Source organism: Entelurus aequoreus, linkage group LG14 (assembly GCF_033978785.1).
Source record: "Entelurus aequoreus isolate RoL-2023_Sb linkage group LG14, RoL_Eaeq_v1.1, whole genome shotgun sequence".
In the NCBI taxonomy this organism is placed as follows: domain Eukaryota; kingdom Metazoa; phylum Chordata; class Actinopteri; order Syngnathiformes; family Syngnathidae; genus Entelurus; species Entelurus aequoreus.
This window is the reverse complement of record NC_084744.1, coordinates 38,458,593-38,474,665: the sequence shown is the minus strand read 5'-3', so window position 1 is coordinate 38,474,665 and position 16,073 is coordinate 38,458,593. Positions and strand designations below refer to the sequence as shown.

General features: G+C 41.3%; 1 protein-coding gene across 11 annotated transcripts in view; it reads left to right on the top strand.

The window, feature by feature from the left end:
* LOC133664858 (tetratricopeptide repeat protein 21B-like) overlaps positions 1 to 16,073 on the top strand; it is an 86,902-nt gene that overhangs the window by 3,475 nt on the left and 67,354 nt on the right. For 4 of the 11 annotated variants that reach the window (XM_062069829.1, XM_062069824.1, XM_062069828.1 and 1 more), the window contains exons 2-26: positions 3,340 to 3,469; positions 3,535 to 3,645; positions 3,708 to 3,874; positions 3,937 to 4,050; positions 4,199 to 4,356; positions 4,463 to 4,547; positions 4,657 to 4,755; positions 4,827 to 5,019; positions 5,109 to 5,206; positions 5,900 to 6,100; positions 6,175 to 6,304; positions 9,413 to 9,570; positions 9,698 to 9,904; positions 10,012 to 10,250; positions 10,373 to 10,445; positions 10,784 to 10,894; positions 10,965 to 11,103; positions 11,324 to 11,430; positions 11,673 to 11,861; positions 12,013 to 12,123; positions 12,576 to 12,657; positions 12,734 to 12,884; positions 12,966 to 13,124; positions 13,185 to 13,380; positions 14,240 to 14,464. In XM_062069829.1, coding sequence (XP_061925813.1) covers positions 3,340 to 3,469; positions 3,535 to 3,645; positions 3,708 to 3,874; positions 3,937 to 4,050; positions 4,199 to 4,356; positions 4,463 to 4,547; positions 4,657 to 4,755; positions 4,827 to 5,019; positions 5,109 to 5,206; positions 5,900 to 6,100; positions 6,175 to 6,304; positions 9,413 to 9,570; positions 9,698 to 9,904; positions 10,012 to 10,250; positions 10,373 to 10,445; positions 10,784 to 10,894; positions 10,965 to 11,103; positions 11,324 to 11,430; positions 11,673 to 11,861; positions 12,013 to 12,123; positions 12,576 to 12,657; positions 12,734 to 12,884; positions 12,966 to 13,124; positions 13,185 to 13,380; positions 14,240 to 14,464 — 3,633 coding nt within the window. Of the gene's footprint in view, positions 1 to 3,339; positions 3,470 to 3,534; positions 3,646 to 3,707; positions 3,875 to 3,936; positions 4,051 to 4,198; positions 4,357 to 4,462; positions 4,548 to 4,656; positions 4,756 to 4,826; positions 5,020 to 5,108; positions 5,207 to 5,899; positions 6,101 to 6,174; positions 6,305 to 9,412; positions 9,571 to 9,697; positions 9,905 to 10,011; positions 10,251 to 10,372; positions 10,446 to 10,783; positions 10,895 to 10,964; positions 11,104 to 11,323; positions 11,431 to 11,672; positions 11,862 to 12,012; positions 12,124 to 12,575; positions 12,658 to 12,733; positions 12,885 to 12,965; positions 13,125 to 13,184; positions 13,381 to 14,219; positions 14,465 to 16,073 lie in introns of those variants that run through there. The other 7 variants (XM_062069834.1, XM_062069833.1, XM_062069825.1 and 4 more) reach the window with 6 other exon arrangements.

Genomic DNA, 16,073 nt, shown 5'->3' with positions numbered 1-16,073 from the left:
ACAGGTCAAAAAACAAAGTAGTAGCAGAATCCGGTCAAATTTCTTTGTCTGCACTTTTATCAAAGTGCACAAGCAAGTGACGTCGGGTCATATTGGGGCCACATTGGGATCGCTGTGCTTTTTTAATGGAGTCTGATAAAAATAACATTTTACTTGTCATAGTCTAAACCAGTGTTTTTCAACCTTTTTTGAGCCAAGGCTATATAAATAAACATTGATTGATTGATTGATAGAAGGCACATTTTTTGCATTGAATAAATGCGGAGGCACACCACCAGCAGAAATCATTAAAAAACAAAACTCAGTTGACAGTAAAAAGTTGTTGTCGCAATTGTTGTATACGACTTTAAACCATACTGCCCGAATGCAGCTGAGATAGGCTCCGGCGACCCCGAAAGGGACAAGCAGTAGAAAATGGATGGATGGACTTTAAACCATAACCATCACTATAGGACGGCGCGGCGAAGTTGGTAGAGTGGCTGTGCAAGCAATCGGAGTGTTGCTGGTTACTGGGGTTCAATCCCCACCTTCTACCATCCTAGTCACGTCCGTTGTGTCCTTGGGCAAGACACTTCACCCTTGCTCCTGATGGCTGCTGGTTAGCGCCTTGCATGGCAGCTCCCGCCATCAGTGTGTGAATGTGTGTGTGAATGGGTGAATGTGGAAATACTGTCAAAGCGCTTTGAGTACCTTGAAGGTAGAAAAGCGCTATACAAGTATAACCCATTTATCATTTATCATTTATAGCTCTTGTCTCAAAGTAGGTGTACTGTCACCACCTGTCACATCACGCCATGACTTATTTTGAGTTTTTTTGCTGTTTTCCTGTGTGAGGTGTTTTAGTTCTTGTCTTGCACTCCTATTTTGGCTTTTTTTGGTATTTTCCTGTAGCAGTTTCATGTGTTCCTTTGAGCGATATTTCCCGCATCTACTTTGTTTAAGCAATCAAGAATATTTCAGTTGTTTTTATCCTTCTTTGTGTGGACATTGTTGATTGTCACGTCATGTTCAGATGTACATTGTGGATGCCATCTTGGCTCCACAGTAAGTCTTTGCTGTCGTCCAGCATTCTGTTTTTGTTTACTTTGTAGCCAGTTTCGTTCTGCATAGCCTTCCCTAAGTTTCACTGCCTTTTCTTAGGGGCACTCACCTTTTGTTTATTTTTGGTTTAAGCATTAGACGCCTTTTTACCTGCACGCTGCCTCCCACTGTTTCCGACATCTACAAAGCAATTAGCTACCTGCTGCCACCTACTGATATGGAAGAGCAGGTGACAACACCGACAGTCAACAACAACACATCATTTGGAGACTATAATTACTGGTTTACAAAACATTTTTTTAACCTAAATAGGTGAAATTAGATAATCTCCCACGGCACACCAGACTGTATCCCGCGGCACTAGCACAGTGGTTGAAAAACACTGGTCTAAACCATGGGTATCAAACTCTGGCCCGCGGGCCAAATTTGGCCCGCCGTGTAATTTCACTTGGCCCTTGAGGGGATATCAAATTAACACTAAAACTGGCCCGCCGAATATATATTGCGGCGGTGCTACGGTAACACCGCATTCACCGCTAATTCTAATACTTGCCAACCCTCCCGGGAGTCTTCCAAACGTCAGCGCTCCTCCCAAAAATCATCAGGTCTGCTTTTCAGCCAGTCCAACGAGTGCTGGCCCAGTCACATAACATGTGCGGCTTCTGCATGCACACACAATTGAATGCAACGCATACTTCATCAACAGCGATACAGGTTACACTGATGGTAGCCAAATAAAAAACTTTAACACTGTTAGAAATACACGCCACACTGTGAATCCACACCAAACAAGAATGACAAACACATTTCGGGAGAACATCCGCACCGTAACACAACATCAACATAACAGAACAAATACCCAGAACCCTTTGCAGCACTAACTCTTCCGGGACGCTACAAGGTGTGTGTGTGTGGGGGGGAGGTTTGGTGGTAGCGGGGGTGTATTTTGTAGCTTCCCGGAAGAGTTAGTGCTGCAAAGGATTCTGGGTATTTGTTCTGTTGTGTTTATGTTGTGTTACGGTGCGGATGTTCTCCCGAAATGTGTTTGTCATTCTTGTTTAGTGTGGATTCATAGTGTGGCGTATATTTCGTATAGTGTTAATGTTTTTTATACTGGCACCCTCAGTGTAACCTGCATCGTTGTTGATGAAGTATGCGTTGCATTCACTCGTGTGTGCGTATAGAAGCCACACATATCTTGTGACTGGGTCTGAACGATGTTAGAATGGATGAAAAGTGGACGTGACGATAGCTCGTAGGGTACGTTAAAGGCAGTGCATTTAAGGCACGCCCCCAAGACTGTGGTCCGGGTGGACGAGATATAATGACTGATGAACACCTTCGTTCAATAATGAAGGTTGCCTCAGTTCAAAGCCTGAGCCTCGACATTAATGAACTAGCATCCAAGAAAAGATGCCAGGTATCTGGCTTGGGCACGTCAGATTAGATCAGTGTGTTGCAAACTGAGCAGTTTAAAGTCCTGAATGGTTGTTTTATTCATTGTTATTGTATTTTCAAATTTATTAGCCTGTGGAAAAAGTTAATGTTGATATTTACCTCATAAGGCTGCAAATAGAAAAGAGGCATTCAATTTTTATTTAAATTGTATTTGATATGAATAACGTAGAAAATGGATGGATGGATTCCATTGATATTTTTTAATTATTATTATTATTATTTGAAACTCGATTTTGCATGTCACTATAAAGTTATATAAGCCTTGCTTGTTCAATATTCAATGCAAAACTTGTTTGGGTCCCTATTAAAAGGTTAATTTGTTCAACCTTGGCCCGCGGCTTTGTTCAGTTTTCAATTTTGGCCCACTCTGTATTTGAGTTAGACACCCCTGGTCTGAACAGTCAGCTGGAAAAAATGGGATTGAAAAAAAAAATTGTTTCGTCCATTTTGGCCTTTAGTGTAAACATAGTCTATGTGTTGTTGCAAATGTCTGATTTATGTCAGCTATTATATTGCACAAAGTACAGAGTTACAGTGGAAATGTCAAAAGTGGATAAAGTGCAAAATGACGCTTCTTGGGAGCGACACACAAGCCAAACAGCTCAATAACATTAAGTTCCAGACAATCAAAAGGGCGTGTATGTCAATAGTATGGCTAACTTAAATAACATTTAAACTGTCTGAATTCAAGCATCAAGTCTATATTTTGGGCAACAAACTATGAATATAAGTTGGGGCCGCTAAAATATACTTCAAATATGTTGAAAGATATATCTGTCATGGTCCATAACGGTGTTTGACTATTTTAATAATCTAAGACAGATGTTTTTTTGTTCCTAGGCTTTGATCAGATACTATTGCAATGAAAAATATTTCAACAATGTTGTCAACACTGCAGCAGCTGCACAGAAGACTTTTCGTAGTGACCCTATCTTCAGTGTCTTCCATGCATATGGCATCTTGATGCAAGGTAAGCTGCAATCAGAGAGTCAAATGGAACAATACTCAATTGTACTTTTCAACATTCATCCACAGGTCAAGTTCGAGAAGCCACGGCAGAGCTGAACTCAATAAAAGATAGAGCCGAGGTGTCTCTCTGCACTATGATGGCACTTATCTATGCTGAGAGAAAAAAGATAAAACCAGGTTCGCCAACAGCGTCATTTTGAATGTGGATGATATTCTAATGGTTATCTTTGGATTCACAGACAAAGATGTTATTCATGAACTTGAAGCTAAAATCCGGGAGGATCGCAAAAGTGCATCTCCCCAGAGTCTGTATCATGCTGGGATGTTTCTTTGGATGTTAGGCCGGAATGATAAAGCTCGAGAATACACGGAGCGGATGATCAAACTGACCAATGGCTCTCAAGAGGTGAGACGTCAAAGTTAGTGCGGAGGTTCTGATGTGTGTAAAACTGACTGACTGTTGTTCAGGGGGTAATCCTGAAAGCATGGATAGACGTGACATGTGGGAAAGATGATCATGCCAGAAAGGCTGAAAAATACTTTAATGAAGGACTAAAAGATGTTTTTGCATTAATGGGAAAGGTAAGAACATTCCTTTTTGTGCTAATTTTGATTCCTGAGATTAGTCATATTGGTGTCTACCTTGGAATTATTTCCTTGTAGCATTTGAGACTATACAACTTTTTACACATTTAAATAATTTTCTTTGAGTGTCATGTGACTCTTGCAGGCACAGTACTGCGAATACTGTCAAAATTACTCTGGAGCATTAGATGTGGTTAACAGAGTACTTGCCAGTTTCCCAGACTTCCTGCCTGCACTCATTAAGAAGATGAAGTTGTTTTTAAGGATGCAAGACTGGGAGCAAACCATCGATGCAGCAATCAGGTAAATACTGTAATATAAAAGTGACTGCAAGCCACTTTACCATAATGAGCTCAAACATTTTGGCAGGTGGCTTCTAATACAAACCAACCCACATATCTCGTTGCAGCATTTTACAAATGGATAAAAACAATCTGGATGCCCTACATATGATGACTCTGTATTCTTTATGTATCACTGGAGATATTACAGAGGTACATAAACAAACTTGAACCGTGTAAAGTAACAAAACGGCAGAAAATCTCATTTGAAGGTTAAATGCTGCTATTCTTCTAACTCATTCTTGCTGTATCCCACTGGCAGTCAGTAAAGAATCTTTCCAAATTCATCAGCAGTCTGGAGGACCTGGAACCACACAACCCTGAGCTTGCTTTAAAGATGTGTATCCCATTTAGCAGAGTGGTGAGACAATTCATTTTCCGTTTTTGTCACAGTTTGGGTGTAATTTGTAAACATTTTTCCATTCCTTCCAGTGTGGCCGTAACGAGAAAGTCATTGAGCAGGTGTTCAGAATGGTGGAGAAAGCCTTCATTGTGACATCAGGAAACTCTGATATTGCCACAGAATTGGGGTACCTCATGGTTCTTCAGGGTAAAATCAAGGAGGCTATGGAGTGGTACAAGACTGCCATGGCTCTGGACGAGACCAGTCTCTCTGCATTGACTGGTAAGCTGAAAAAGTTCATGATAAAGCACTGCAGGATGGGTCAAGTCCCTTGAAAATGAAGTGTGTCTATTGTTTTTTTCACTGCACAGGCATCATTTGGTGTCAATTGATGGAAGGCTTCTTAGAAGAAGCAGAGAAAGATTTGGAATTTCTGACAGAAATTCAACAAACCACTGGAAAATCAGGAGTAAAAAACTTCACTTTTCTATTCTACCTATGTTTCAGGTTCATATGATTATCTAACAAGAAGGAGCACTTGCTCTGGTTAGGGATTGTGTTACTGTAGTGTTTTGAACCGATGTTCATCTTCAATATTGTTGTGGTCCACAATCAAGACCGCTTTAACTTAATGGGGGCTCCCATTCCCTACATTCCCTACACGCCATAACTGCAACACCCCACCCTGAAAACACAGTTTGAAAAAAATACATGAGTACATCTCTTTTGCGAAGGGCTCGTGTACATCTGTGCAAGTGTCTGGGAGATTGCCAGTGCTTTTAAAAAGTCTGTATTCAGCACGCTTGCCTATCACACCCACAACATGAGTTTGCGCCTCACTAGTTTTTGCAGCATGGGGAGAAAACAATGCAGCCAAGAGATATAGTACACAAAAGCAGAGCTGTCTTTGACAGCAATGAACAACAATCATTGCATTTCACCTTCAAAATGGGATTCCTGGGATTCAGCCCAGGTAAGCCCGTGTTTTAAGACGGACAAAAATGCAGCTAGCTTTGACTCTCTATTCTCAACCAATGCTAGCACATAGTCACTGGAGAACCCCAGACTTGGTCCCAAGCCTGGATATATGGGGGCAGTGGGGAGTCTGCTTTATATAGAACACCTTCTTTCTCTTGAGTAAGTCATTTTTCAATATCATTAGGACATCCTTTATCTGCGTGCACTTGTGGCAGTTAAAGAACAGCGTCCTCTAGAAGAGGTTACCAAGCTCCTGGATGGTGCAGTGGAAACCCACTTCTCTTCTCTGCATGGTCTACCTCTGAGTGTGGAGTACTTTCAGAAGTTCAACCCTGACTTCCTGCTGGAGATTGCCAAGGAGTATCTTGCTCTGTGTCCTACCAAGGTACCCCTTTGGCTTTAAGTTGTTTAACTTAAAGGGGGATTGTTAGAAAATTACCTTGACTGTTTTTACTTTAGCCTGAGACGCAAGGCCGGTCTCCTGCTCCACAGCTTAGGCGCTGTGCAGCGTTGTTGGACACAGTGGTCAAGATGGTGCCAGGCCTCCTTCAAGGGGTCTTCCTGCAAGCCAAAGTCCGATATCAGTCTGGTGAGGATTACATTGTGTTCTGAATGTGTTGTAAATGTTAAATTTTTTAGATACACAGTTGTGGTCAAAAGTGTACATACACTTGTAAAGAACATCATGTCATGGCTGTCTTGAGTTTCCAATCATTTCTACAACTCTTATTTTTTTGTGATAGAGTGATTGGAGCACATACTTGCTGGTCACAAAAAACTTTCATGAAGTTTGCTTCTTTTATGAATTTATTATGGGTCTGCTGAAAATGTGAGCAAATCTGCTGGGTCAAAAGTTTACATACAGCCATGTTAATATTTGCTTACATGTCCCTTGGCAAGTTTCACTGCAATAAGGCGCTTTTGGTAGCCATCCACAAGCTTCTGCTTGAATTTTTGACCACAACATTGGTGCAGTTCAGCTACATTTGTTGGTTTTCTGACATGGACTTGTTTCTTCAGCATTGTCCACAAGTTTAAGTCAGGACTTTGGGAAGGCCATTCTAAAACCTTCATTCTAGCCTGATTTAGCCATTCCTTTACCACTTTTGATGTGTGTTTTGGGTCATTGTCCTGTTGGAACACCCAACTGTGCCCAAGACCCAAGGCTGATAATTGTAGCTTGTCCTGAAGAATTTGGAGCTAATCCTCCTTTTTCATTGTCCCATTTAAAGCACCAGTTCCATTGGCAACAAAACAGGCCCAGAGCATAATACTACCACCACCATGCTTGACGGTAGGAATGGTGTTCCTGGGATTAAAGGCCTCACCTTTTCTCCTCCAAATATATTGCTGGGTATTGTCAGTTTCATCTGACCACAGAACTTTCCTCCAGAAGGTCTTATCTTTGTCCATGTGATGTCAGATGAAACAAAAATTGAGCTTTGGGTCTTGGATATAAATAAACTCATGTACAAATTCCAATCCGGCTTCAGAACTAACCACTCCACTGACACATGCCTTCTCTAATCTGACCAACCACATCAAATATGAGGTGGACGCGGGCAAATACTGCGGCATGGTCATGCTGGACCTTCAGAAGGCCTTTGACATTGTTAACCACGCTATACTGTTGGATAAGCTCAGAGCAATCGGATTTGACAAAACCTCATCGAGCTAGATGCAATCTTACTTGGAGGGGAGGAAACAGGTGGTAGAGGTGAACGGCACCGTGTCCCCCCCCCCTCTCTGTGAGCTGTGGAGTCCCCAAAGGCAGTATATTAGGGCCTTTACTGTTCCTAATATACGTAAATGACATGTCATCAGCATGTGACTGTGAATTGTTCCTGTTTGCGGATGACTCGGCCCTGCTGGTACAAGTCACAGGTGGAAAAAATCCTCAGTGCTGAACTCCTTAGTATTTGCACCTGGCTCGCTGACAATAAACTATCCATACACTTAGGTAAAACTGAATCCATCCTATTTGGGTCCTAAATCAATCTCAAGAAAGTCAGTGACTTCACTATAAAAGTGGGTGACATTATTATCACCAGGAAAGATGAGGTCACCTACCTAGGTTCCATTCTAGAGGCTAATCTTTCCTGTGATAAAATGGCAACAAAGGTAATCAGAAAGGTCAACCAACGAACAAGATTTCTCTACAGAATCTCCTCTGTGGTCAACAAAAGCACCTTGAAGATTCTAGCGGGAACACTCGTTCAACCCTTTTTCGATTACGCTTGCACCTCCTGGTACCCTAGCACCTCCAAAACCCTGAAATCTAGACTCCAAACATCACAGAACAAGCTAGTCAGGTTACTTTTAGACCTCCACCCCAGATCACACCTCACTCCAACCCACTTCTCCAAAGTGGACTGGCTCAGGGTGGAGGACAGAGTAAAACAACTTGCACTGAGCCTAGTCTATAAAATCCGCTACACCTCCCTGATACCGAAGTACATGTCAAACTACTTCCTTAACTACTTCAATGACCGCCATAATCACAACACCAGGGGGAGTTCCACAAACGACGTTAAACCCAGATTCCGATCTAACAAAGGTCTAAACTCATTCTCCTTCTATGCCACATCAATATGGGATGCACTCCCAACAGGTGTAAAAGTAAGTGCATCTCTATCCTCCTTCAAAACCGCACTAAAACAACACCTCCAGGCAACTTCAACCCTTGACTAACACCCTCCCCCTTCCACATCCCACCTCCCCGGATTGTAAATAACCAAATGTAAATAATCAAATGTATTTCTAATGTATATACTTGTTCTTATGCTTTCTGAACTCACTATGTTCTCTGCTCGCTGTACATATCCTACCAAGTCAGACCTACACTGTTTCAATGCCCATTTCTCTGATGATGCAATTGTTGATGACTGAAGTATGCTGTTATCAACCAAACCCTCCTCATCCCACCCCCTGGATTGTAAATAATGTAAATAATTCAAAGTATATACTCAGAGTATAATACTCTGATGATTAACTTGTGTGATGACTGTATTATGATGATAGTATATATTTGTACCATGAATTGATTTACGTGGACCCCGACTTAAACAAGTTGAAAAACTTATTCGGGTGTTACCATTTAGTGGTCAATTGTACGGAATATGTACTGAACTGTGCAATCTACTAATAAAAGTTTCAATCAATCAATGGACGCAGTTGGGTGTTCCAACAGGACAGTGACCCCAAACACACGGCAAAAGTGGTAAAGGAATGGCTAAATCAGGCTAGAATGAAGGTTTTAGAATGGCCCTCCCAAAGTCCTGACTTAAACGTGTGGCCAATGCTGAAGAAACAAGTCCATGTCAGAAAAGCAACACATTTAGCTGAACTGCACCAATTTTGTGGTCAAAAATTCAAGCAGAAGCTTGTGGATGGCTACCAAAAGCGCCTTATTGCAGTGAAACTTGCCATGGGACATGTAAGCAAATATTAACATTGCTGTATGTATACTTTTGACCCAGCAGTTTTGCTCACATTTTCAGTAGACCCATAATAAATTCATAAAAGAAGCAAACTTCATGAATGTTTTTTGTGACCAACAAGTATGAGCTCCAATCACTCTATCACAACAAAAATAAGAGTTGTAGAAAGTATTGGAAACTCAAGACAGCCATAACATGATGTTCTTTACAAGTGTATGTACACTTTTGACCAGGACTGTATGTCTGGGTTCATTCAGGTGATGTTGATGCTGCTCAGAACAGTCTACATCACTGCCTGGAACAGTGTCCTTCTCACACAGACGCTCATCTACTCATGGCAAGGATCCACTTGCTGCGCAGAAACTTTTCTTTGTGTTTCCAGTCGCTGGAACTTTGCCTCAGCCATAACTTTCAGGTAAGATCATCAAATGAATCATGTCTCCAGTTCACAAAGTCTTGGTTCTGGAGTTATACCTTGAAATTGGTGCCGCTTTTAAATTTCAAACCTGGATCTCTAAAGCTCCATCACATTTCTATTCCAGATTCGAGAACATCCATTGTACCTTCTGATAAAAGCCCAGGCAAAGAAACAAATGGGAGAGCTGACCGAGGCTATTAATATTTTACAAATGGCAATGAGTCTTGTAGAGATCTGCAAGTCAAAAAACAAAACCATTGAGCTGAGTCCTACAGACTGTGCCTCCATCTTCTTGGAATTAGCTGAGGCTTTGCGTCTCAGTGATACACAGGTATGGTGCACTAGATCGGTTCGTCACACATAGAATGGTGGTGTCCATTGTAAAATATTTAAATCTTTTAAATTGGCATATACATAATTTCATATTCAATATTACAGCACGAAGCAGCCAAAGTCATGCAGGATGCCATTAATGAGTTCTCGGGAACTCCTGAAGAGCTTCGTGTCACTATTGCCAATGTCGACTTTGCATTGCTGCATGGTGATACTGAGGTGGCACTGAGCATGCTCATTAACGTTACATCTGACCAGCCATACTACATCCAAGCCAAGGAAAAGATAGCCGACATATACTTGAACCACAAAAAGGACACACGTTTATATGTAAGCTGTTACAGGTGAGCAGAAAATCCTATGTATGTATTCACCAGAAAAAGAAGTGCAACAGTCTATCAATGGACAAGAACCTCCACAGACCAAATCTCTTTCATGTTGTGCCATATTTTGGTGTATTATCCAGGGAGGTGGTGGACAAGCTACCCAGTGCTCACACATATGTCTTACTAGGGGAAGCGTACATGCACATTTTAGAGGTAGGTAATTACAACTTGTGTTTTATACAGTAAAATGTGATTATTTTTCCAAAGCTGCTGAGCCCATCCTGTAGTCTTCTGGCTTCATATCATGAAACCCAAAAAATGACAACTATGGAAGACCTGTGCCACATGCTGGCCATTGTGGGTATTGAAAAACGAGCAATAACAAGGAAAGAGTCCCTTATGCTGTGGCTGTTTACATTTTGAGCATGTGGATTTCTGCCCTCCTTGTGCTTTCCACATTTTGGAAATACAACTTACATAAATGCATGTAGATTATTTTTGAAACAAAAAAACCTACCCTACCACTCATCCTAAAATAAGTCAATCCTTAGCCGGAGAAAGCCATTGAAATCTATGAGCATGCGCTCGAGAAAAACCCATATGATGGAGCTCTTGTCAGCAAGTTTGGTAAACTACTGGTCAAGACACATTACTTTCACAAGGTTTGTACTTCATTTCTAATAATGGTAATGTTATTCTAGAACCCAGTGTTGACCAACCCTGTCTTAACAGGCAATACATTACTATGAAGCTGCCCTAAAGACCGGACAACAGAGTATCCTGCGCTATGACTTGGCTGAGCTGCTGTTGAAGATGAAACAATATGACAGCTGCAAAATAGTTCTGGATGATGCTCTGTCCCATGAGCCAGGTAAGCAGCCAAACACAGTCAAACATAATTTTGGATCATAACTTTTGAAAATAGTCTCTAAATTTCAATAAAAGCAAAACAACTTGAAGATATATTTTCAATGGACAATGTTCAGTATCCTGAGAAACGTCAGTTAAGAAAATTGTAAAAAGCCTCAAAGTGTTTTGCACATGTGAGTTTAACAGAATTGTCAACATTTCTTTTCTATCAACCATCAAAGGGAATAGACTATGCACACTATCAGAGGATTGCCGTTATTTGATGCTGTTGACTAAGGTCCAAAACAAAGTGGACAAAGCTGAAGAAGCCTTAATATCCCTACATAGGGTAAGTAGTTCTAGTTCACGGGTTGTTTTTTAAGACATTATGATCCTTGTTTATTTTGTATCAAAATGCTACGCCATTATCGCTGATCAAGGCAAGCATGAAAAAAACTAATACATATATTAGATTGTACAGTTCACTATTTAATTCATACATTATAGTAGCCATAGCAACAGCTTTTAATTGTGTTTCTGTGTGGATGATGGTTGCTATTCTTCTTAAGAAATAAACCATACTGTTGATAGGTGCGAGATGTCCAGGCCAAGGCGCTGAAGCGAGTAGAGTTGGAGGATCCTGACGCCATCCCCAGGCAGAAGCAGCTCGCCGCCCAGATCTGTGCTGAGATGGCGCAACACTACACAAGTCAGAGGGTTTACGAGAGTGCCATCAAGTCCTACAAAGAAGCTCTTGTGTATTGTGAGACTGACCACAAGGTTGGTACTGCTTACCAAAACATCCTATGTCCTAGAGAAAGTTGTGGTTGACTAGCCTGATCATCTTGAATCTTATCCCGATGTGTATCAACTTTGTTGGATGACGCAGTGGAATATCATTTATTCACAAAGCAAACTATTTCTACTGTAGGTGATGCTGCAGTTGGCGCAGATTTTCTTCACCCTAGACAAGGTGGATGCGTGCCAGGAGCAATGCAATGTCATCTTGAAGAATGACCAATTTAATGAAGATGCAAATCTGGTGGGTGCTTCTTTAAGTTAGGACAAATTATGTCAAAATATTATTAGTACATTTTTGTTTCAAGCTGGTGCAAAATTGTGAATTGGAAATTTCAATTAAATTCATTTGAACAATTTTAACTGGACAAGCGGTAGAAAATGGATGGATGGCTCCAACCCACAGGATGTTAAATATGAATTTGATTTGGAATCACAGAAAGTGGAATTCCATTCATTTCAATTTAGAGCAATTCCGTACATCAGGTAGCAGGAAGAATTTGTCATGTTTGGATGGAAAGGTCTACTGGAATGCCAAGTAGCTCCAGCAGCTTGCAGGAGAGGGAACCAGATTCTTTCTACACTCAATTAAAATTCATGAAATTGAATTGGAAAATAGAGACGTTCCTAATTCATTTCATAATTTTGGGCAAGGCAAATTAGAGTATTAGTTTTACAACATGTGTTTGTGTTTAGATGATGGCTGACCTTATGTTCAGGAAACATGACTATGAACAGGCCATTTTCTGCTATCAGCGACTGTTGGAGCGCAAGCCAGGTGCAAAATCAACATGTTTGTTAGAATTCAGAGAATATCTTTGCTCGACATCTGAACTTTTATTTTGTCATTTCAGACAACTACCCTACCTTTTCACGCTTTATTGACCTGCTGAGGAGGACAGGAAAGTTGGAAGACGTGCCAATACTTTTTTATAGAGCAGAACAGCATTCTTCCAAGGCCAAGTTTGACCCTGGCTTTATCTACTGTAAGGGACTTTATCTTTGGTAAGTTTGCAATGTGTGTTTGTACAATTATAGTGCCGTTGGTTTTCTACATTATACTAGAACATAGTGCTTGTCGCTCAGGTACACAGGAGAACCTAATGCTGCTCTGCAACACCTCAACCAGGCACGGAAAGACACCAAGTGGGGTCAAAACGCTCTCTATAAGATGATTGAAATCTACCTAAATCTGAATAATGACACCATGGGAATAGAATTATTTAAAACAGATTGCGGAACTGGGTAAGAAGATTGATTACGCAAGAGCCCTTTGGCTGGACATTCAACACATTCTCTCATCAGAACCTACACAGAAAAGCAGGAGATGCAGTTGGTTGCTGTGACAACAGCTCAGCAGCTACTGACGGAGATAAAGCCAGAGACACCAGCAGGACACGCACACCTTCGTATCCTGGATAATTATTGCTTACTGGCGACTAACCCAAAGACAAACATAGAAAAAGCCATCTCTGTTTTCACAGAGATAGCAACAAGTATGGTAAGTAGAAAAGTGAAGTTCCCACATTGACCCAAATATAAGACTATTTTCTCTTAAAAAATAGAATGTATGAAAAAGAAAGGCCATCTCATATTTAATGTTGGGAGATTCACAAACCAACAGAGTTCTCAAATGAATTCTTCTTTAAGGGAGTCAGAGCTTACTTTAAGGTAGTCAGAGCTTATTTTCATGTCACTCGCAAACATTTGAGTGTCATGGAGGGAGCGGTTGTTTCATTAAGATGAATTGTTTATGGAATTAAGTGCAATCAGTAAACGGGTAGCAGGGGTGTATAATGTAGCCCGGAAGAGTTAGGGCTGCATGGGATTCTGGGTATTTGTTCTGCTGTGTAGGTTGTGTTTATGTTGTGTTACGGTGCAGATGTTCTCCCGAAATGTGTTTGTCATTCTTGTTAGGTTTTGGTTCACAGTGTGGCGCATATTAGTAAGAGTGTTAAAGTTGTTTTATACGGCCACCGTCAGTGTAACCTGTGTGGTTATTGACTAAGTATGCCTTGCTGTCACTAACGTGTGCAAGCAGAAGCTGCATACAACATGTGGCTGGACTCGCTCTCTGTTAGTACAGATTGTAGAGGGCGTTAATACTGTGCCATCACGGCACGCCCTTATTATTGTTGTTAGGGTGAAAATCGGAGAATATTTGCCCCGGGAGATTTCTGGGAGAGGCAATGAAATCCGGAAGTCTCCCGGGGAAAATCGGGAGGGTCGGCAAGTATACAGCTGAGCCGCATGAGAGTGGTCAAAGAGCCGCATGCGGCTCCGGAGCCGCGGGTTGCCGACCCCTGGTCTAGTGCATCTGTCTTGATCCTTTACAACCAGGATGTCTTGCTTGACTTCAGAAGGACCACGTACCAGCCCTGCTGGCCATTGCATCAGCCTTCATGATGGTGAAACAACTAGCTCAAGCCAGGAACCAACTCAAACATATAGCAAAGATGACTTGGAATATTGTTGATGCTGACGAATTTGAGAAGAGCTGGCTGCTCCTGGCTGATATTTACATCCATTCAGGGAAGTACGACCTGGCCGATGACTTCCTAAAGAGATGTCTTAACTACAACAAGGTTAGTCCCAGTTTCCACATATGATATTGTTGCTTCACATACATTAGAACTATTTTAACATCATGACATTCTCTGTGTTCCCCTTTATGTTCTGTTAAAACTGTGTTGCTAAACAATAGACAAGACCACATGTTTTAGTGAAAAACTAACAATGCAGACAATAGAATTCGTCTGTTTTGCCCATAAGGCACTCTAAAAAAAACATTTAAAAAACGCTAACAATGCTCCATTTATATGCAGCTGTTGTCAAAGCTAAAACTAACTGTCTTCTTGTCCTTTACTGAGACTTCCTCTAGCTTCTCTACTAGCTTCTTTTTATTCTACTAAGTACTAGCTAGCTTCAGCTGTTAACAACGTTGTTTGCAACCTGCCATAAAATAAAGAAGAAGCAACTGAAGCAGCTTATGTTGTATTGCCTATGAGTTTGGAAAAGTTCACGCTTGATCATAAATCATGACTCTCACATCAATCAATCAAAGTTAAATGATAAATGATAAATGGGTTATACTTGTATAGCGCTTTTCTACCTTCAAGGTACTCAAAGCGCTTTGACAGTATTTCCACAATTTACCCATTCACACACACATTCACACATTGATGGCGGGAGCTGCCATGCAAGGCGCTAACCAGCAGCCATCAGAGGCAAAGGGTGAAGTGTCTTGCCCAAGGACACAACGGACGTGACTAGGAAGGTAGAAGGTGGGAATTGAACCCCAGTAACCAGCAACACTCCGATTGCTGGCACAGCCACTCTACCAACTTTGCCACGCCGTCCCAAGTTGATTTATATAGTCCTTAATCACAAGTGTCTCAAAGGGCTGCACAAGCCACAACGACATCCTTGGTTCAGATCCAACATCAGGGCAAGAAAAAAACTCAACCCAATTGGAACAACGAGAAACCTTAAAAAGGGACCGCAGATGTGGGGACCCACGCTCTGGGAATCACTAATAAGCCGGAGTTCTTTGAACGCAGATTTTTTGCCGGGACATATGGTACAATACATTCAGCAAGATAGACCCTTTATTTTATTCCAAGTAGTAAAACCTTAAAGTCACATCTTAAGTGCACAGATGAGACACTATATATATATATCAGTGACGTGCGGTGAGGTTTATGGCTGGTGAGGCACTGACTTCATCACAGTCAGATTTACAAACATATGAACCCTAAAGAGTATCTTATTCACCATTTGATTGGCAGCAGTTAACGGGTTATGTTTAAAAGCTCATACCAGCATTCTTTACACATACAAACTGTAGCACACAAAAAAGCACATTTAATTAAAAAAAACGTTATCATGGTCTTAGCTTTACTTATAAATGAAGTCCATGCGCCGCTCCTTCTGAACAAAAGCAACGATAACTTGTTTATAGAAGTCTTCCTTATCTTTCTTCAGTTTTAAAAGTCTCTCTGTCTCGATGGAGATCACTGCCAGGGAAGAAAGTCGTCCTTGATCGGTCCTGTTCCGACTGTATGTTATGATTCTTTTCAGTGCTGAGAATGACAGCTCCACCGATGCTGTAGTAGCTGGAACAGTGAGCACTAGCTGGAGTAACTTTGTCGCCTCAGGAACAGGATGAGGTCCTTCTGGGCCAAAAAGCTGTCC